Source organism: Mytilus galloprovincialis, chromosome 6, assembly GCF_965363235.1.
Source record: "Mytilus galloprovincialis chromosome 6, xbMytGall1.hap1.1, whole genome shotgun sequence".
Taxonomy (NCBI): Eukaryota; Metazoa; Mollusca; class Bivalvia; order Mytilida; family Mytilidae; genus Mytilus; species Mytilus galloprovincialis.
The window spans coordinates 65,244,425-65,268,732 of NC_134843.1; the positions used below are offsets into that span (position 1 = coordinate 65,244,425).

The following is a 24,308-nucleotide window of genomic DNA, read 5'->3' on the forward strand; positions in this document are numbered from 1 at the left end:
TTACAATAGTATTATTGTTTGTGTCTGAAAAATCGTTCGTGGAAGCCATATCTTCAGAGTAGCAATGATGATGATATATCCGCCTGGTACTTGTATACGGAGCCCCTTAAGTGCCAAGAAGTTTAGAATGTTTGGGCGCGCGCCTTTAAATCTCTAGCGCAAAACTTTTAAAATCTTGTGAGCACAATTTTAAATCTTTCATGAAGCAATTGCACTAGACTGAGTTTTATTTGAATAAGCAATGTGTAGTTACGTAAAACCGGACATTTATGAATTTATGTTTAGTACCAGACTCCATGTGAGAATTAAGCTGTAATATATGCTTTGGAAAACTTTAAGATCGACAAAACTTATCTTGCAGATTTTCTTGATAGCATGTTTTGTAAAAACCTCATCATAAAATAAATTCCACATTAAGAACATGCAATTGAAAATTGATATCAAGCCATTAAAAAGTTACTGAATTTCGATGCGTGTCCCTAAACCAAAATTGCATACAATTGTGTTTGCTTTTGATCAATTCCTATTTCGATTTTAGAAGAGCTATTTGTGAATTACGTATATCTGCTCATAAGCTGCAAATTGTTTTTTTTTTTTTCTAATATTCCACGAAATGGAACAATTTGCAAAAAAATACCCCTCTGGCTGTGTTGAAGATGAAATACATTTTTTAACTTCACAGATGTGAGAAATTTCTAAGTCTGATAGAGATGATTTTCTTGACTTTTTGTTTGCCATAAAATACCTAACTTTACTTTACTAAACAATCAGCAAAAACATATTTATTTATTAAGCTGTGAAGACAATCAGGTTCTTAATGCTGATAGAAAATTTTATTCAAGTCAATATGCGTTAGATGTACTAATTTCTCATAAAAATATATTATTATATATTATAAACCAAGGGTTTTATTATTTACAGTCTAATAGTATCGTGATTGTGTATGTTCATTCTATGTATCTATGCTAATCTATGTTCTTTTTCCCTATACTTGTTTTCCCCCTTGTGGCCCCTTGATTGGAAATAAAACTTTCACATCTGATCTTATCTTAAACCAATGCGTATATGGGCGTTTTTCAAAAGAAGCGTAACGTTCAGACCTAAAAAAAAAAAAAAAAAGGAAAATCAACTTCTCTAAATTTTAATTTCAAGAGTTATTTTGAATACCTCTTTTATAGACCTGTTTGTACACGAAAAGTGCAATCTTAGATACTCTTTAAAATGATATTATTTTCATAATTTGTGTACTGTTTCGTAGGGTACTAAACTGCTTCTTAACACACATATTTTTGCAATTTTAAATGTTTCCTATAGACATTCCAGTTTGTTTACTTTATATACTAGAAAAATCTCATTTTTGTCTGAATTGGAGAACCATTTTTTATCGATAAAGATTAGACAGTACTTCACATATGAAGGTACAACAGTTTCCTCATGTTGCGTAGTGGACATTTTGATGCGTTTCGTAGTTTACAAAACTGTTTCGTAGTGGACAAAAAGTTTCGTAGTTGACATCAACCCTATTCTATGTTAATAAAAACATAATAAAAATTACATGAAACTAACCCTTGTTATTTGTTTTGCACGAATATAATTGAAAAAAAAGAGTAAAAAAAAGACTGCATGGAAGTGGTAGTGTCCACTACGAAACGTTTTTCTCCCATACTTGTTTCGTAGGTGACCGTTTCGTAGGGGACATATTCACATGTTTTATTTTTCCCCACAATCCCTATATTGCAATAGTGACAAGACTGATTGCATTCATCAAAGCATGTATTAAGCTGTACATTGATATTTTTTTCATAATTCTAAAACCAGATACTTAAAGAGATTTGACCCGTTTCGTAGTGGACATTAACAAAAACACTCTGGTCCAGACTAATGTTTATATCTCTTGCAAACAAAAATTACATTGATCTTATAAAACTGTTTATTAGCAATATTTAATGACTTCGTTTCGTAGTGGACATTTTGTCAGGGACACACCTTCTGAAAAATCCTATGTTAAAAGCTATGTTGAACAGGCGGTCTAGGGACATGCCTTTTTGGATGATTTGGACCATTCATGAATCAATATCTTATCAATCCCTTTAAAAAATAAACTGTTTCTTTGCTTAAAAATGTTAAATCTATTTCAATGTACTGACTGCACAAAAAAATGCTTGCAAAGATCAAACACATTTTTTAAAAAGTGGCTAGGACAAGAAAGGACGTTTTTATCTCGGACTAGCTTTTCACGCCACCATTTTGATTGTTAGTTGAATAGGGACTTACATGAGATCACATGAATCACCATCTTTTTTCTGGATTGCCTTTGGAACACCTTTTTAAAAATGACTGAATCCCCCCCTCCCCCCCCCCCCCCCCCCTGATTTTATTTCATGATGATGCCCTTTTCCTTATGATAGAACATTCATATTTCGTTCGTTTTTTTTTTATAAATGAGGCCGTTAGTTTTCTCGTTTGAATTGTTTTACATTGTCTTATCGGGGCCTTTTATAGCTGACTATGGCACTATATATATGACCCCCATATACATGCGGTATGGGCTTTGCTCATTGTTGAAGGCCGTACGGTGACCTATAGTTGTTAATGTCTGTGTCATTTTGGTCTTTTGTGGATAGTTGTCTCATTGGCATTCATACCACATCTTCTTTTTTATATATAATTTTATTACTGAATAAAACAAGAAATGAATTTAACCTCAATACAAGACAAGTAAAATGAACATTGCAATTTGTTACTTCCCCTTATACAGAATAAATATTGAAAACAGTGTTATAAACTTAAAATTACATATTTTTCTTAGTAACGAACGCAGATCAGTATTTTTTTTATAAAGTCAGTAATATAATTTTAAAGTATTTCATATTATAAAAATAAATCTTTGCATGTAACCTATATTATTCAGACCATTGATAAAAAATTAAAAATTATGTATATAAAATTTCTAAAACAGATCACATGCAACATTTTTGTAAAGTTTCTATTTCTGACATCAAAACACAGCACAGTGTTACTTAATAAATATTATCATGATACCGTAACTCCAAGGGAGTAGGTCCGGTAAGGGCCGGATTTGGCCTCTAATTTCAAGTGTTTATGACGTAAGATTTTGGACACTTTATAAACACTTAAGGTAGCACAATACAAAGATTGTTTTACTTCCAATCACTAACCTTTAAAATGCTGTAACTTTCTTATGAATGCATAGAAAATAATAAAAGAGGTATATATAGAAAGATAAAAGATTAATCTTTTAAATGAATGTAATATTTTTATTATGCAATCATTATGTAATCAATTATCATGTAATAAGTGGCAAAATCTGGGTCATTTCACTTGAATGAATTTAGCTCTATCATCTCTTTAACTATACAGAAAATTTTAACGAAATCCTAATCAACACATCATGGGCTTCAAAAGGGTGTCTCAAATTGTCCTTATGGTATTCCATTCTCTCATAAATCTCTAATTAGAGTAAACATCCTAACCACATAAAAGAAGATAATGTTTGATTGGGTGTAATATTTGTTTTATACATTCTATCTGAAATCTGAGACACTCTTTTGTAGATAATAGCCATAGGAACAACATATAATAAAATCAACCCTCTAGGGATACCTATGCAGAAGCTAATTTCATTTGAAAGTGGAAATTTGGTGAAAATTATTTTAAACACAGTTAACTTTATAATTGGTTACATAATTGTTGCATAATACTAACATTGCACTAATTTGAAAGAGTAATCTGTTAGCTATCCAAAACTACCACTTTTATAAATTTTCAAGCATAATTAAGAAAGTTACAGCATTTTAAAACTTGGGAGTTGGATATATAAAATCTTTGTATTGTGCTACCTTAAATGTGTATTTCAATTGATTCAATTATTTTTTTTTAAAGATTTTAACTGATTCACTCATTAAAAACGCTCCAATTCTAGCTTAAATATGAAAAATCTATCAAATATACCAAAAACTGTCACTTTTCATATGGTTTTTGTCAAAAATGAAAGTGGCCGCATCCGTGTTCATCCTCGACCTTTATATATGTTATGTATTATCATTAAACACAACTTACATTTCAATATCAAGAATGAACACGAATGCGGCCACTTTCATTTAAGACGGAAACCGTCTAAAATTTAACTAAAATGCTGAAATTGTGATGATTTCAGTAATTTAGCATGACTTAACGGTTCAAGTACCCGATATATGTGCATTGTAATGCCAAAAACAACCCATATTTATGTAGCAGATGCATTATACCTTCCAAAAAATAACTAAAACTTTACATTTAAACAATTTTGTAAAACTGCTATAAATTGGGGCCAAAAAGGGGTCTTACTGAATCTACCTCTTTGTGAAAAGTCACAAAGGCAATCACTATCAATTAGAGGTACGAATGACATACCAAAAGGTAAGCGGTTTCTACTTCATAGGTACTTTTTACTAGAATTTGGAAGTTATGATTAACCAATAACTTTGACTTTGATTTTTTTCACATGAAAATCTACCGTTTCATACCATTTTCAGCTGTATTTGCCATTTTAGTTTATTGTCAGATACACATTTCTAATACTAGTCTAGTATATGTAGTTACAAAACATACAAACAATGAATCACCAATGCAATAGGATATGTTTTAAGAATTGAATGTTTCTTTTTGTAACTTTACTTAAGTTGGGGTGTAAAAGCGTTGACCGAAGTACATTTTTTATGGAGCGCGGAAGCGTTTATGTCGTGTATTTGTGTCAAATCACGTTGTTATGTCATATAAGTGTGCTTAATCAAGTGTTTGGTTATGTGTTTTGTTAAATCAATTGTACATGTATACGTCATGAATTTTTGTTATTAAGTCTTTCCACTTTTCTGTGTTTGTGTCTATCTCCCTGTCCTTTTCGTCTACTTTCTTCGGATACGGATGACTCCTTCAAACTTGCGCTGTGCGATAGACGAAATTCGAACGAGAGAAGTTTCATGGTCCATTTCGTTGCATATATAAACGGTGAATTAATTATACATGTACAAGTAGTACGGGGAGGCAATAGTGCAAAAACACTACATTTCTGAAGATTTTGATAAGATACAGGAATATAATAGGCTATGACCACTTGTTTTATAATAAAACAAGTTTTGCCATTTAGCCATTCAAACATAATTTTCTTTTTTGTTAAATTTGATACAACAAAGATTGACGGAAAAATCTGCAGTGTACTGGGGTTGTGACTTAAATATCATACACACACCATGGCCTGTCAAAACTAAAGGCATGCGAAAAGAAACACGTTCCCGGAAATTTTATTTTATTTTTTTGCTTACGGAAAAGAAATTTGAATCAATCAGACGCTAAAGACATTTGCAATTCCTAGGTTGAAAAAAAAATCAGCATTATAAGTAAAACAATAATATATAAAATGTCATTTCTCCAGTTACCTTTACTGTACAATCAATCATACAGCTTATCAGATGATTTTTCTTACTCCATTTGGTTAGATTAATCAGTCAATATAATACATGAATATGATTCATAATTTAATTTAAATTATACCAGTACAAGGATATATTTTTTAAAAGGCAAAATGATTAAAATGATATATAATAATTTATCATAGCAAACATCAAACAAAAGAACCAATCAGAGAAAGCTGCGTCAGACAATAACACAGCTACGTCATAATTATCTTTACTTCTAACAGGTAGGTATTTGTTTATTCAGAATTATTGGTTAGTTTTACTCTGTTATCTTTTTGTTAATGATCTTTTGATTGATTGTTGGTTGCTAAACGTCCAGTAAAAAAAATCATGCATAATATATATATTATAGATCTTTATTATAATTCAAACCAAATCACAAATGTATTCAAGGGGTGAAGCGAGATAGAGTGTCTTCCTTCATTATGGATTTTGAAAAAGCAGATAAAAATCGGTGTAGATCTTTAATAAAATATTCAAAAAGTAAAATCACCAAAACAAAAAAAACACATCAAATGAATGGATAACAACTGTCATATTCCTGACTTGGTACAAACATTTTCTTGTGTAGAAAATGGTGGATTGAACCTGGTTTTATAGCTAGCTATACCTCTCACTTGTATGACAGTCGCATCAAATCGAGAGTAATAAGTAATTCATGTTTAAGACTTTTGGTGCTAGTATAGAAAATAATTTGTTGATCATATTTTAAGGCTGTATTTATCTACAAAAAAGAATATTTTTGTTTGATTCATTTTTATTCAACAAACTTTGACACACACACAGATGTAAGGGGAGATAACTTGGATATAGTATGCGTTTTGAATTTACCTATGTATAATTGTAGTTAAACAAGAAGACGAGTATTTTTTTTTTTTTTTTTTTTGTTTCTTTTTCTATGCTAAAATCATATCTTCTCATATTTTATCATACAAATCTATGGATTTATATTTTTTCTTTATCGCACAACATTTGGTTCTCTATGTATTATAACTGAAGTAAGTTCTTCGGAGTCCATGGTATATTAAATCTATACCAAATCTGCTATTTTTGTACAACCTGTATCGTGAAAAAAAGCCATGTGATCCATACTTTTTATTGTGATTTTTAAAAATGCATCAGTTTGACAATTTATTTTAAAATTCTTGAATTTTAATTTAATTCTGTCTAGACAATTTCAATAAATTATGGTTTTCATATCCACAACGATTTATATTACTAGCTATAATATAAAATACGACAGTCTATGGCCTTGAAAATCAGGGTGAAACATATGATTTAAATCAGTGTTGTTAGTATTTAATCTCCGCAGTTTTTATGTAATTTCTCATGCAACTCGAGCATATATAAAACTTTATCTTAATATCGCAAATTTCTTTAAAATATTTATTAAACTTTTATTTAACGACCAAAGTAAAAGTGCGATTGCACAATAAAAAATATTTAATCGTCATGCTTCTCATAGATTAAAACGTCCATCCTTGACAAGTTCAAAGAAGTCAGATATCTAGATATGGAGTGACGAGACCTTGTGGTGCGGGTAGCCCGTTAATGTCAAGTTCACTGAGTTACTAGTACGAAATACATCACTGAGTCTTAAACTTTCTGAAATGTGGGTTAGTGAGTGACGTGGCATCACCAATACCGTCTTAAAGTCAAATTAAAGTATAATAAGGCAATAGGATTTTTGTTTATTTATTTTTCTTTTTTTTTCTAACTGTTTCATATAAATAATAAAACAATAAGTGGATCAGTAGGGATGCACAATTAGTTTCCATTGGAATATATGCGATTTGTTAAAATATAAATCCACCAAATTCGACAAATATGCTGTCAAATTTTTTAAAAAGAATACATCAGTTTGGTGATACCTTCTTGAAACTTTATTAATCAAACTCAGACGCAGTAACTGCGCTACAGGAGCATCAAATATGTATAGTATATTATAATTACAGATGACAGAATGAGTATAGAAATTATCTTGCATGTATATATTAAACTATATATATAAACGAGTCTAAATTGAAAACTACGTTCAAACCTATGATTGCGTTGGATAAAAACCGCAATTTTTATACGTGTGCATGTAAAACAAATTTCGTTGTAGAAGGGTCTAAAAACAGCACAAACAACATTTTCCAAAAGACCAAAAAAGTGAAAAAGTATATTTAAACAAAACGCATTTTTATAATTATTAACACGTACGTATTTCAAAGGTAATACACAAGTTCATGCTTCAGCTATGTTTTTTATATAAATTCAAGATTTACATATTCTTGATTATTCCATATTTCACTATAACCCGTTTCATCAAATATGGATTTTATATAATTAATCCAGAGCATATTTCTATTGCCATTTTAATTTAATTTGAAAAGTAATTTGTACATTTTACCAGATAATTTTTCTGTATTTCCAACTAGTTTGTTCCAGAAACACAGCATTTTTAATCTTATCTGTATTTCTAAAGGGTATCGCCCAAGTTCTCCATACACCATACAAGTAGGTATACTTGATCTAATTCCTAAAATTTTCTTACAAAACTGTAAGTGTATTTTTTCTATAATGTTTTTATTTTCCAAACCCCCAAATCTCAGATGAATATGCCAATACATCAAAAAGTTTTAGTTGCAAATCTATAGGTATACATATATTACGAATTTTCGTGTACAATGAGTATAGTGATTTCTGTGCTTGTTCCACAAGTTTTTTCCTTGCTTTACAAAAACTACCATTATAATTAAACAAAATACCTAAATAGTTATAATCATCCTGCTGATATATTTTTTCACCAAATATTTCAAAATCATAGTCGACAGTACACTTTCTCTTAGAGAAAATAACAACTTTTGTTTTTGATAAATTAACTTTGAGTTTCCATAAGTTACAATAATTTTCAAACACATTAAGTGCTTGTTTTAATTCCTGTGGTGATTCTGCAAATATAACAGTATCATATAGTAATACAAATAGTTTCATATATATACCAAGGTTCTCAAAACTTAAAGAGCTTAGAGTGTCAAGACCGATTTCACAATTTTCAGACAGATATTCTTCTAAGTCGTTTAAATAAACAGCGAAAAGAAATGGAGATAAATTCTCCCCTTGTCTAACACCAATATCACATGTAAAAAATTCAGAGTATCTATCACCATCTTTGACACAAGATTTAATGTTTATATTATATAATGAGTGGATCACTATAAACATCTTCCCTTGGGTGTTACTTTTAATTAATTTCTGCCACAAACCTGCCCTCCAAATTGTATCAAATGCTTTTTTAAAATCTATAAATCTATAAAAATAAACTTTTTTTCTTTGATAAGAATAGTGTAACCAAACAATAAATAATGAAAATATTATCCTGCGTAGAGTATCCAGTTCGAAAACCTGCTTGTGATCCAGATATAAGACCCTCATCATCTGAAAAATTATTTAATCTTGTGTTTAAGATTGAAGTAAACACTTTACCTACCCATGACACTAAAGAAATCGCCCGGTAATTGTCGGGATCCTTCGGGTCACCTTTATTTTTGTAAATTTGTAAATAGCTTTATTAATTTCTAATGTCCATGTTTCAGGACTTTCACCACTATCAAATACTAAACTAAACAATTTATGGTAGTATGGTAAAAACTTGTACAAAGTTGTTTTCATGTATTCATTTACAATATCATCTATATGCCTGGTGCTTTTGAATTTTTCAAATTTTTAATCGCTTTAACGATTTCATCCTCTGTTATTTCAGAGTTAAGAAGTTCAACGTCATTTTGAGAATAATTTTCTGAAAAATCATCCACACTGGCTTCTTCATTACTGTTATTCAAGTCTTTAAAATATTCATATAGGCGATCAAGTGTAATATTATTTTCTTCAGAAGTTTACTCTTTGAGAATGATTTCAATATTCAGGTGGGATGTACACACACCCTAACAATAACTCTTTATCATCTAGTACTAGTTCATTTGAAATTGAAATCCATTGTACAAAATCAGATTTTGTTTTATGAAATTTTAGATAACACTTCAAATTTTCTTTAAATACAATTGTTAAACCACCAGATTTTCTATCAAAAGCAGTTCTGTGTTTGCAAAAATAGTTATAACCATTGGGAACATTCAATATATCATATTTATCTGTTTTCGTCTCTACAAAAAGGCAAATATCATTTTTGATAATAAGATCATTGAAATCATGATACAAAAGTTTTGATTTTAGGCCACATACATTAAGAGATAAGATTTTTTATTACATTGTCTAAATTGTCTAAATTACTGTTCGACGGAATATTAAAACTCCTGCTGTCAGCCCCCTATCCGTATCGTGGTCTATGTGGGGTTTCTTCATCCGAAAGGAAGTGTTGTGGTTGTGGGTGATCGAATCTGTGAATCTCTACTGGGGGTCCGGGAGGTGGTGGACGCCTGTTTAACATTGGTCCTTCCTGATATCCTTTATTTCATTGTCAAATCTTTCAAATTTTTGCTCCATATGTGATATTCTATTGTTCAATTCATCTAGCAAGTTCAATTTTTCTAATTTAATGTTTATTTCATGGATTGTGTTCATGATCATATTTATTGTCATAGGATTTATATCTACAGGACTGGTAGTTGTCTGTATATTATGTTGTTGCTGTTCTTCGATGTATTTGTATATGGAATCCAAGCGGTCTCTTCAAAAACAAAAAATCCCCTGATATAAAACAATCATCTACGAATCACGTTTTTGTAGAAGCACTGTTTATTAAGAAGCTGTGATCGATATTTTGATTGGGTATACAAAATAATAATATTACATTGTAATGATTAGAGATCTTATATAATAATTCAAATATTGAATTTCATCGAAAATAAACATATTACATTGTACATTTCAAAATTGTAAAACAAAGACTATTGGTGTGCCTCTTATCTGAAAGAAATATTCCTGAATTTAATCGATATTGATACATGTAGCATCATTATATTTTTTATCTGTGTTTTTTTTTTTCTCCAGAATTTTTAAGAAATAAAATGGCAAAGGACAAAAAGAAAGAAGTCGACAAACAGACAACAAATAAAGACATTCCGTTGACAAAGTTTCAGATCCTACGGAATGTTTTTGTCGTCAGCATCGGATTTGTCTTTCTTTTTACATCCTTCCAGTCATTAACAAATCTTCAAAGTACTCTTAACAAGGATGAAGGGATCGGGACAGGAGGATTGTCTATTATATATGGAGCGCTTGTTGTGTCATGTATGTTCGTACCGTCGTTTGTCATTAACCATATTGGTTGTAAATGGACCATTGCAGCCTCTATGATCTGCTACATTCTATATATGGCAGCAAATTTCCATGCCGTGTGGGGTCTTATTGTCCCAGCATCTATTATCATTGGTCTAGGCGCTGCTCCTTTGTGGTCTGCTAAGTGTACATATCTGACCAAGACAGCAGTATGGTATGCAAAATTGACTGGAGCCACAGAAGATGATGTCATTAATAGATTTTTTGGTTTCTTCTTTATGGTTTTTCAGACAGGTAAGTAAAAAGACTTCAGACAAACATCAATGACATCCCTCATCCTCCCATGATGCAACATAAATATATACCAGAAAATATTAAAACAAAAAAAATCTTAAGAAGACACATAATCCATGCGGTCCTCGTTCCATGTTCAACAATATCTTTCATGACTAGAGTTAAAGTTTTTTTGTGCAGACGGAATGAACTTTTGTAATTAAAATATATAGACCAAAACGAGTGGAAGCCAAACAATTTCAAAGACATGTGGACCAAAGCCAAATAGACCTGAACAAAGCGTTCAGAGGTTATTATAAATACTCATATAATCAGAAGGGAATCATAACAAAATAACATAAATTTACACTAAAAACTTTCAACGAATACTTTTTTTAAACTTAGCTAAAATCGAAATACTGCATGCCCAATGTTAAACGTATACATCCTAATATCTTAAAATATGATTAAATAATTTAATGCTCGACCCAATTAAAAGTTATGGTATTTTTGTTAAAGAGCTGCAAAGTATGATAAGTAATGTAACAAGTACTTTTTTTCTCTGAAAAATCAGAATTTATTAGTATGAACAACAGTATTACCATAAACGGTTTCTCGGCCCACATTCCGATATTAATCGAAATTGGTATTTTGACCATACCTTTCAGTATTAAATTGTTTTTCGAAAATTAATATGAAATTGCATTGTCAAAAAGGACGCAAGATAATTTCTAAACATTTTTCAAATAAAACAGATTAATTTCTGTCCATCTGATGAGTTAAGTCTTTTTCAACTGATTTTCATAGTTCGTTCTTATGTTGTACTGTTATACCACTGTCCCAGGTTAGGGGAGGGTTGAGACCTGCTAACATGTTTAACCCCGCCACATTATTTAAGTATGTGACTGTCCCAAGTCAGGAGCCTGTAATGCAGTGGTTGTCGTTTGTTTATGTGTTACATATTTGTTTTTCGCTCATTTTTTTTTATATAAATAAGGCCGTTAGTTTTCTCGTTTGAATTGTTAAAACATTGTTTAATCGGGGCCTTTTATAGCTGACTATGCGGTATGGGCTTTGCTCATTCTTGAAGGCCGTACGGTGACCTATAATTGTTAATGTCTGTGCCATTTTGGTATCTTGTGGACAGTTGTCTCATTGGCAATCATACCACATCTTCTTTTTTATAAGGCAAATTATGATCACCGCACGGCTTACAAAAATTAGCGAAAAACAAAAATTGGATACCCGTACAGTTAGCTTGAGGAAGTGTGGAACAATTTAAACGGAACAAAAATTTTATCTCACAATGATAAACATGATAAAAAAAAGGACAGAAATCAGGCAATGGCAACCACTGAATAACAGGCAGACTTTGGTCACACACATATATAATTTTAATTCGGCGGATCTAAATATGTGTGTAAGGGCTCGATCGTCCCCTAACCTGAGACAGTGTTGTATCAGAACAACATGGGAACATTGTCAAGCTACAGTAATCAATAAGAAAAGGCTTGACTTATCTGATCGGCAAATAACAGGATTAACAATATCATAATATGATCAAATAAAACAGGATAATTTTAAGTTAACACAATAAAACTAACCATAATCCTTGTTCCAGGTCAAATTTGGGGAAATCTGATATCATCTGAAGTATTTAGCCAACGGCCGGATAACGCAACCTTCAAAATAACGCAAGAGGAACTTACACATTGTGGAGCAAATTATGACCCAGGAAGAGAGGTTAACAATACCAATCTCGATAGACCTGATATAACAAAGGTAATGTCCCGATAGACCCGATATAACAAAGGTAATGTCCCGATAGACCCGATATAACAAAGGTAATGTCCCGATAGACCCGATATAACAAAGGTAATTACTTTTGTTGTCGATGTCCCTGGTGTATATTCTTAGCAGACAATAAATAATAGTAATCTATGTCAATAGAATAAATGATGTTAATGTAACTTACATATGATTCAAATATTTTTTCAAGTGATTATTTTTGTTATCGTCTTCTGCGTGTATGCAATTTTCAAAGTTGACAAGATCATGTTCACATTAAAATTTATGTGCTCTGTGCAAAGGGAGACGAAAGATACCAATATGATATTCAAGCTCATCAATCCGGGCAACGAACTGACAATTTAATCATCTAAATGGTAACAGTTAAACAGTTTATCATTAGGCATAGAACGTTAAACATTGACAACATTAATCTCACCCAGTGTCAGACAAAGACTGACCACATTAACACTACAGGGAGATAACTCTGTAAAGTCAGCTTAACGTTTTAATTACGTTGTGTTGTAAAGGGAATATTAAGCTTTTCAATGATCAAAATTGGTGTTTGTCAAACTGCTATATAACCAGTGTTATTTTTCTGACAAAACGCGTTTGTTGGTTCAAAATTTTTGAAATTTTAATATTTTTGTTAAAGGGTCAAAGTAAATACTTTGACAAATTTTATGAAAATTAAAAGTGCCAAATTAAGTTTAGTGAAAGTGTTGGGTACCACCTTAAATTCCTTTATAACGTTTTTTCACATTAAAAAAATACACAAAATTGCAAAATGTTTGGTATGTATAATGTACAGTATAAGTCTCACATTATATTTAACTTTAAGGAAAATCCCTTCTGTGCAGGCCTAAAAGTTAGCCATATCACATCCATACTGGTATGAACAAGTCAATCGATGTTCCGAAAACTATAAATTTTAGTAGCTTTTTGCAACTGGCCTAATCACTCATTCCCACTGCTGAAAAGTTTAAATAATGCATCTACAATCTTATTTTTACTATCTTCTTTCATTTTCACTCTATTATGACTAAGGAATGAATCAGGAAGTCAGAGATCAAAAATAAAGAAAAAAAGACACTGAACTATTTTGTAACAAACAGCGGGGTCATTAATTGTGGTCTGGGCCGGCTAACTGAAATGACTATTAAAATAACTGGTACGTTTGTTTCAAACATTTTCATAAATATATTCTAATCTTCTAGATAACATAGATTATTTTTCTATCTATTTCAGCTGAATGCTTTAAAAAAATATATCGAAGAAACTGACTATCACTTAAAAAAGTTGTCTCCCTGAAATAAGGGGATCTGTCCATGTTGATAACAGAATATAAAAAAATGAAAATTATTTAACAATCAATGATGAAGATAATTTTTCTCTTTCAGGTGTATACTGTGTGTGGAATTTATTTGGCTAGTGCCACCATCGGATTTCTTATTATTGTTATCTTTCTTCAAAATATACCTGACCATAACGTCAACGAAAATGAAAAAGAAAAAGGCAAATTTTCTTTTCATTTGATGGTTGAAACTTTTAAACATTTCTGGAAATCCCCAACGCAAAAGTTGTTAGTGGTTTTGACGATGTACAGTGGTGTAGAGCAAGCATTCATTGCTGGTGATTTTACTAAGGTAAGAAGTTGTTAGTCATATTGACGATGTACAGTGGTGTAGAGCAAGCATTCTTTGCTGGCGATTTTACTAAGGTAAGAAGTTGTTAGTCATATTGACGATGTACAGTGGTGTAGAGCAAGCATTCATTGCTGGCGAATTTACTAAGGTAAGAAGTTGTTAGTCATATTGACGATGTACAGTGGTGTAGAGCAAGCATTCATTGCTGACGATTTTACCAAGGTAAGAAGTTGTTCGATATATTGACGATATATAGTGGTGTAGAGCAAACATTCATTGGTGGCGATTTTACCAAGGTAAGAAGTTGTTCGATATATTGACGATATACAGTGGTGTAGAGCAAACATTCATTGGTGGCGATTTCACTAAGGTAAGAAGTTGTTCGATATATTGACGATATATAGTGGTGTAGAGCAAGCATTCATTGCTGGCGATTTTACTAAGGTAAGAAGTTGTTAGTCATATTGACGATGTACAGTGGTGTAGAGCAAACATTCATTGCTGGCGATTTTACTAAGGTAAGAAGTTGTTAGTCATATTGACGATGTACAGTGGTGTAGAGCAAGCATTCACTGCTGGCGATTTTACTAAGGTAAGAAGTTGTTCGATATATTGACGATGTACAGTGGTGTAGTGTTCGATATATTGACGATGTACAGTGGTGTAGAACAAACATTCATTGCTGGCGATTTTACTAAGGTAAGAAGTTGTTAGTCATATTGACAATATATAGTGGTGTAGAGCAAACATTCATTGCTGGCGATTTTACTAAGGTAAGAAGTTGTTAGTCATATTGACGATGTACAGGGGTTACTGGCCATTTTACTAAGGTAAGAAGTTGTTCGATATATTGACGATGTACAGTGGTGTAGAGCAAACATTCATTGCTGGAGATTTTACTAAGGTAAGAAGTTGTTCGATATATTGACAATGACAAAAGCAAGCATTGATTTCTTTGTTGGACATTTTACAATGAATACTCTCTTTTCCAATAAAGCAAGATTTACATCGATCTGTGTCTGAAATAGATGTTAAAGTCAAGGATAAATTTATCCGAAGTCTGCAAAAATCCTTTTGGGTAATGTTCAACATTCGGTCTCGATCATTCAACAAAAGATACGATTTAGTGTCTATATGTTGTCAATGAAGAAATCACCATATAGAGTAGGATGGAAAATGTGGACGCCAGACTTACAAAATACTCGTTAGGGACCCTCGATTCAAACATGTTAAAATTGCTTATTAAAAAAAGAAGTTCAATACGTCATACTCTTGAATAACTATTGATGGCAATCTTAATTGGGTACAGTGAAGAAGAGTTGAAATTGTCTACACATACATGTATATATCTCCTCTAAATCATTAGAGAAGCAAATTTCGGTACCAAATATCGTGCAATACGCTATTTTATCCACTCTCATCAATTACATTTTACAGATTTAAAACGTTCGGCAAGCCTAGCGTTTTAGGTTTGAAAATTTAACTGTATCGAGTGGATAAATATCGTATAACATAGAGTTTTAGAGCGTTGATCGTGCACACATTTTTAATGTGCTTCGTTTTCGTACACAATTTTCTTACCTACGGTTAACGCTTTTACACTCAAATAAATTTATTGAAAGACGCATTCAATTCTTAAATCAATGTTCACAGGTACTAGTAAGAAATGAAACTCAGGACTTAACGTATTAACCTACTGACAAAACGTATATCCATAAACTAACATCGTACCTTTTACAACAGTAATTTCATTTTGATGAGGTCATTGTACTAAAGAGGCCCCTCATGGGGGGGTCCTAGTAATCACATAATCACCATTTTTTTGCCAATATAATCACATAATCATTAAATATTTGCTTATCTTTAGTAATCAAATAATCATAAACTAAAAATACAGTCCTAGGTAATCAAATAATCATGAAATATTTGGCTTAATAATCAAATAATCATTAAAAAAACGGCCAAGTAATCACATAAATGCAAATTTTAAATCGACGAGTGATTACACCTCAAATCATGATTTCCCTATGTACGTACAGTCAAATTTGCAGTTTAGACAGCTTCATCGATTCTTGCTATTTTGAAAATGGTAAGGGATATTTTCAGCAATATTGTCTACCGTAATCGGTTAGAGGTTTGGAGTAAAAATACAACGATCCACTATTTACATTAAAAAGTCTACTTTCCTCTGCTAATACAACTGATACAATGAAATGACATTGCAAAAATATGCGAAATTCACCATGCAAACAAACGCAAAGACAACTCACACACACACATACACACACACACACATACACACACACACACACACACACACAAAAACACGTTTTTTCGTTATCTTATACATTGTTTTTTTTTTGTCTTTTACAGTCTTATGTAGGCTGTACTATTGGTATTTGGAACGTTGGATATGTTATGATATGTTATGGTGTAGTGGATGCCATTTGCTCTTTCAGCTTTGGTAGACTTGTAAAGTATATTGGACATATACCATTTTTTGCATTAGGTAAAATTTCTCTTTGTAGCTCTTAGTATTACCAATATTGATAGTTGAAAAAAGGTATAACACAAATACCGAACTCCGAGGTAAAATATCAACAACAGAACTAGAGAAAAACAACTGCCATATTCCTGACTGTGTACATGCATATTCCGGGAAAATAAATTGTGGTTCAAACTTGGTTTGATAACTAGCTAAACCTCCCATTTGTATGACATATGTTTTATAAAATAGTTCCGTAAAAGTGACCAAATTAGGTGAGCATTCCAAGCAGACGTAACAGGTAACAGTGACAATAAATGGGATCCCGATTAAGAGGGAATTCATCACATACAATGTAGTTAAGAAATTAGTTTTCCGGTGTCGGCCACTTTCAGGCCAAAAATAAAATTAAAAAAAACACCCTACTCGAAAAACAATTAGGACACATATCGGTCCAATTATATTTTAAGATTATTTCCTGCTCGTTGTTTTCTTGTCTAAAACATGTCAATTTAATTATGTTGTAGGCAAACAAAAAAGCAATACCTACCTATCTACCCAACCCTACAATGCAAAACTTTTAGGAATTTTGGTCCTCAATGCTCTTCATCTTTGTACTTTATTTGGCCTTTTTAACTTTTTTGGATTCGAGCGTCACTGATGAGTCTTTTGTAGACGAAACGCGCGTCTGGCATATATACTAAATTTAGTCCTGGTATCTATGATGAGTTTATTTTGGTAGGCAACTATTTTCAAGGCTGGCCTATTGTTTATGCTCGATTCAACTGTGGTCTTTAATAATATAACAATGTGTTATAATCATTCCAGCTTTCTTTGTTCATGGTGGTACACAGATTGCTTTACTCTTGTGGGAGCCGCAGCAAGACCCAAAATACATATTTTATATAGTAGCTGGTTTATGGGGAATTGGTGATGCTGTAATACAGACACAAATAAATGGTATGTAAATAACATATATATATATATAAATAGGTGTATATGTTCACTTTCGTCAGCAAGACTCAAACTCATAATCGCAATTCTTTACCTTACTTTATTTTTCTTCTGTTGTGAAGTTTGAGACACATCGTCTAGTTTCAACCTTGCCGTCGAACATGACAACGCAAATAACATTTCTATGAAAGTTAATTTCAAAAAAAAGATTATTCTATTCGCCAATCGCGATCACCGTAATATTGAACCGCATTGCAGACATTGAAGCAGAAATATGTCTGAATAAAATATAAAAATAAAAAGTAAAATATAATCTGAAACATCTGATTTCCGTCAAAAGTCTCTTTTAAACATTTGGGAAACATGGTGTATTTTGCTTATTTGCATAGTAAGGGAAACTTAAATTCAAGTATGTGTAATTGGAAAGTACATGAACTATGAAAAACAAGACACAGGAGATTTTAATTGGACAATAAAAAATCAAAAGTAGAAGAAAAACAGAAAAAAACCATTATCATAAAGAAAATTAAGAAAAGGCAAACAATTTACAAAACATAACACAGAAAAGAAGTATCCTAAAACCACAAAAAAACAAGGTGAGGTAGGGGTCAGATGCTTCGACACGGTAAGCAGTGCAATGTACGATGTTTAATCTTTTTTTATATCATTGATCATTGTTTCTATAAAAATCTTTCTTTGCATCTTTTTTAATTGATATTTTTTATGTTTCAGCACTGTATGGCTACTTATTCACAGACAACGCTGAGGCAGCATTTGCCAATTATCGTTTATGGGAGTCAGTCGGTTTTATCATTACCTTTGCCTGGAGTAACTTCCTAATAACATATGTAAAGCTATACATATGTCTTGGATTTTTATGTGTCGGGATGATGTTTTATATAGTTGTAGAAGTTTACGATAGAAGAAACAAAAAGAAGGGGTTTGACCTGAATTGAAGCTAGATACCTATAAACTTGTATACATTGTATATCCTGAATCACGATTAAGGACACAATCTTAAGCATAATATGATCAAACATTGTAAAGTATGAAATATTACGATATTACTTTTGATTGGACGAAAGCACTTGTCATGTATTTATATTTATACTGCACTCGTTCTATTTGAGCAGTCAAAATGCGTTGACTGTATATTTCTATGCCATATACAGTCACTGAATAGGGAATAGGGAATAGGTAACGAATAGGTAACGAATAGGGAATAGGGAATAGGGAACGAATAGGTAACGAATAGGGAATAGGGAATAGGTAACGAATAGGTAACGAATAGGGAATAGGGAATAGGTAACCAACCTGACGTCCATCACTGACCTGATATTACTTTTCCTCATGAACATTTAAATAGAAATTGTCGAAATTGTATTTAATTATTCATACGACCTTTTCAACCTGTTCTTGTTTCCAATGTAAACAACGATGCGTTTAACGACTCAAACTTGTTTCTTTTGCAATTTTTGGGAAAACATATTTCACTTATTAATATTTTTTTGTTTGCAACCTATAAATCATTATGTTTTATGTTTATTGTTGATATTTTAGTCTGCAACGAATTCGTTCACCATTGATTGCGGTAATGATGTACATTTCACCGTGTTTATATTTCTCCGTCTGTGTAATATGAGGCCTTTTTAAAGGGGGATTTTTCCCAATCTTTAAATCAAATAAATAACATTAACACAATAAACAACAATTGAAAATGTTTTTTTTTAAGATTGCAGTATAAAGACAATAACAGTGCATTGACTAGACATATCAACGATATAAGGATTCGGCCCGAAACGGGGGAAAATGCTCGGCACAGCCTCGCATTTCCCCGTTTCTAAGCCTCATCCTTATATCGTTGATATGTCAAGTCAATGCACTATTATTGTCTATATCAAATTATATTTTCTCAATAATATTCAGCATTCATGACAGCACGTGCTTCTCATGACAACATCACAATAATTAATTTCATGGTTGTAATTGTAGCATGTATCATAATAATTGACTGCTTCTCTTTATAACTCTATAGGGTTGTAAAATATAAAATCACAAAAATACTGAACTTCGAGGAAAATTCAAAACTGAAAAACCCTTATCAAATGATAAAACACATAAAATGAATGGACAACAACTGTCATAATCCTGACTTTTTCAAAGGTAGAAAATGATGGATTGAACCTGGTTTTATACAGCTACTTTTGCATAGGTAGTATTTCTATACCAAAAATCTGAATTACTGGAAATCTACTTCTAATATTCAGTACTATTTTGCTACTTTAAAATTGTTGTAATATTTATGTACCTATACTTTACAGTACTTGTTTTGTACTTGAAATTTAAGTACTACAGATTTTTGGTTACACTGTTACATTTGCAGCATTTTGAAATTATATCTATTTCAAATCTTTTAAAATTATGAATTTTAAACATGGATTATTGTGATCTTTGTTGGTATTATTTCTGTACCAAAACTTTTAAGTACAAATCAAGTACTGTAAAATACAAGTACTTAAATATTACAATAATTTTAAAGTATACTAAATGATACTAAATATTAAAAGTAAATTTCCAGTACTGCAGATTATAAGTTCAAAAATAGTACCTATGCAAATGTAGCAGTTTATAGCGCTAATTTAAAATCTCTCACTTTCCCTCATAATAATATTTAAAAAAAAAAACAATACTTATTACTTTTATCCAAGTCATGCTTTTTACACGATATGCATCATGGTTTATAATTGTAACATATCGCTATATTATAATACCGTTATATATAGACATAAGTTATAGTCCTAACTTCTTAATCTCACAACTAGAAGTTTGTATTTGTCTTTTAATTACACAGTTAGATTTTCTTAACCATTATTATCATAGTATTGTTATGTATGTCTTAATGTTTCCCATTTATTATAGATGTTTGACGTAGATTTTTTTTATGTCCATTATTTTTAATAAACTTATAAATGATGCTGATAAATGCATTATTTTTTGTCGCACACAGGTAATGGGGAAATATCTTTGATGTTAGTTGACATTACATTTTTATTAGCAAAATGCATACACGAAAACATAATGTATCATACTATTATATACATGATATAACTATGAAAAAATGCAAATTGCAAGGCTTTGAATAAACGTGGTACTATATGTCTTCATCGCAGAGCTGGAGACAACGGAAAAGTTATCAATATTTAAATGTCTGGTTTTTTTTTCAGTTGAATACCATATGGTAAAAAAAGTAACAAATTAAATGTAAGAGGCAAGTTTCGTTCAACATTTTACACTCGTGGGCATAATTTCTGAAATATTTTTTCTCCATTCAAGACATTTGCTTAAGGACATGAGTTCTCTCTGAATTTGAAAGTTTTCACTTGAACTGCCGATTACTGCATAATATGAAGTGCTTCATTATTCTGTAGATTAAAAATCGGATCTAGAATAAAAAAAAAAAAAAAAACATTTATCGCGTGTGAAATGCATGTGCTCAAAATAGACTACACGAAGCAATCTACACGGATTATATAACAGTCCTTTTATCCTTAGTTACAGATTTGTTTTCTTATACAAATTTTAATTTTACTGGTTTTTAATCTAAACTAAAATTACTCTTGTTTTCCCTTTGTTTACTTTATTTGTATATCTGCATAGCAAATAAAAGTGAACAGTCATCATAATTGTTTTAAAGTACAAAAATAAAAAGATGATTTATTATCCTTTGTTAAATAACAATCCATCTTCGTCACCAGTGTGTTTTTATGTTGTAAAGCAATCCATTCAAGTGTGTTTACATACAACCCATATAAAAGCACCACTAGAAAATCTATTACATGTCGTTGAAGTGTACGTTAGTAAATTTATAGTTTCCACTACGTTTCATTTATTTGGATTAGGTCGTCCGAAATTTTTTTGTAAACTTCTTTGTGACGTCGAAAGTCAGTTATTTGTTTTTACTGTAAATATGTTCTATAAATATACCAAGGAACGCTCCTGTCACGTGTTTTGTATACTGTTGATTGTCTTCTAGTCTTTTCATTTTTCAATATGTCGTTAGTGTTTTGGAGGATTTCTATAGTAGGTTACTTGGTTTGCTCAACTTACGAGTTTGAATTTCCTTTTGGTATCTTTTGGTATCTTTTGGTATCTTTACGGCCGACACTCGGCTAACCGAGAGATTGGTCGGTTAATCTATATTGAGTATGCGGCTATATCGGCGGTTGGTCTGTTAATCGGGTTGGCTAAAGTCTGTTAATCAGGTGTTATCGAGAAAATCATTGAAAGTTCAGCATGTTTCATTGTATAACTTTTTAAATATATTTTTATCATAAAAAATATTCATGTCTAACAAAACAATTCAATGTACTGAATCCAGTGGTGTAAATATTATTTTTCTAGCTTCAATGTACGATCTATAAAATGAAAAGGCGGTTTACTCATCAATAAATTTATACACATTTTACACACACAAACTGTACACAAAATGACGGGCGTATGACATTTGCGCCGATTTTGAAAATTTTCATTCTTGCATTTGCGCCGATTTTATATTTGTTCCTAATTAGATTTACAGGTAAGTTAAAACTTGTACATGTACTGTGCTAAACCATTGGTAAAATCTGGTTATAATTGTTTTTCATCCATGTTTAAGTTAATTTTGATTCATATTGTTCTGGAACTTCGTTGTAACTTGATGGTCATATTGCACATTGAAACGGACCGAGAAATCAATTCTTTAATCATCGAGGGCCATACATATCGGAAGGTCAGTGTTCTCAAACATAACTACATATCTTACTAATGTACCATAAAATCGTGTAAAGTCAGAGTTACCACGGATTCTACAAAACACAGATCGAGCATAACCATGTGGTAAATGTGGCTAAAGAACTACGGATACGGTCAACAAGGAAAAAAGTCTGGAGATGTATCTTGTAGGCCTTCTTCCACCTCCCAGTGGTGAGCAGGGGACAACAGTTATATACATGTTGTGATTGACAATTCATTACATTTGTACAAGTGGCAAATGGAAGAGGTCTATAATGATAAATGAAAAATAACATGACTTGGATGGAGAGTTCTCTCATTGACACTCACATCTTCTTATATCTATTCACCTGTAATTTACCTGTAATAAAATTGGCGCAAATGAAAACAAAAATCGGCGCAAATGAAAGAAAAAATCGGCGCAAATGAAATGCAGATCGGCGCAAATGCAAAACGCCGAAAATGACACGTTGGTTGAATTTACGTGCATGCAATATTGTGAACATCGAAAAAAGACAGGCATTATGTTTGTTAACCATAATGAAATCATTGTGTGAAAAATCTTCACGAAAATCTGTATTTTGGTGACATAAATCAATCTTTTTTAAAACCTGGTCTGTTAATGGGTCGGATGTATAAAACCCAGTCTGTTAATTGGTCTGTTAAGAGTTATGAATTGCAATAAAAGTATAATTTTATTGCTATATGGGGTGTTATCGAATCAAATAGGTAGGCTCAAGACGAGCGGCTAAAATATACGGAAACAACACATGAGCAATGAAACATAAAATATACGGAAACATCACATGAACAATGAACAATTTAAACAATGGAAATTGAAAATTGATAAAAACGGTTTCAAAAAGTGTAATATTAAAGTAATGTTAATTTCATCCAAGAATGGTCGCATATGTCATGTGGATTCTGTTTAATTGTCATGAATGACACCAATTTGTCATCTACATTGGTAACCAGTATATAGATCAGAGATAAACATCGTAATGTAACTAAACATCAGTAAGTAAAATATATTGGGATGCTAAAATATAAGGAATAGAGAAAGAATAATGAGTAAGATAAATAAAAGGTAAAAGGAAAAAAGTCACGGAGGAAACGTGACATAACAACTTAAAGAATACAGAAATAAACACATCCCCCCCCCCCCCATAATCCGAACCATCATGGTATACACGATAATCTGGATGGAGTAGCAGACTATAGAATAATAGATAAGGACAGTAGAGAGTGGTGCATTGCTAAAAAAGAGAGAAAAAATAATAATTGTTTAAGAAACATCCCTGGGTGTTGAAACAGTAACAGATTTAGATGTACTCTAATTGGTGACAGATGCTAGAAGTTTACATGCAGACAACTGAGGTTCTCCTCTACACTTATGAAGAAAGGAACTAAAAGGAATAAAATGTATTAAACTCAAGATGACCAAATGTAGCTGCATTCGCTCATTTCCATTTACTACTTGAGAATGATTTGTAAACAACATATGATTAAGTAATAGAAATAAAGAACCAATTGGACGATGCTTACGAATTAGGGTTAAACGTCCAGTGACAAATATCATGTGCATATGAGAATGACAACACGTTATATGTACCCTGTGTTGTATTAGAAAGACACTCTCAGTCGGATTTGAGAACGTGCTACTTTGAACAGACACAAAAATTGAGGCTGATTGAA

At 31.6% G+C, this 24,308-nt stretch overlaps 1 protein-coding gene across 1 annotated transcript; it reads left to right on the forward strand.

Annotated features, from left to right (window-relative positions):
* Nucleotides 1–15,245: 15,245 nt before the first annotated feature.
* On the forward strand, nucleotides 15,246–20,826 carry LOC143080119 (protein unc-93 homolog A-like). Its single transcript, XM_076255807.1, has 4 exons — nucleotides 15,246–15,308; nucleotides 16,778–16,913; nucleotides 17,718–17,849; nucleotides 18,576–20,826. Exons 1-4 carry the CDS (start codon nucleotides 15,261–15,263, stop codon nucleotides 18,797–18,799), a joined length of 540 nt encoding a protein of 179 aa, XP_076111922.1. The 5' UTR covers nucleotides 15,246–15,260; the 3' UTR covers nucleotides 18,800–20,826.
* Nucleotides 20,827–24,308: the final 3,482 nt, after the last annotated feature.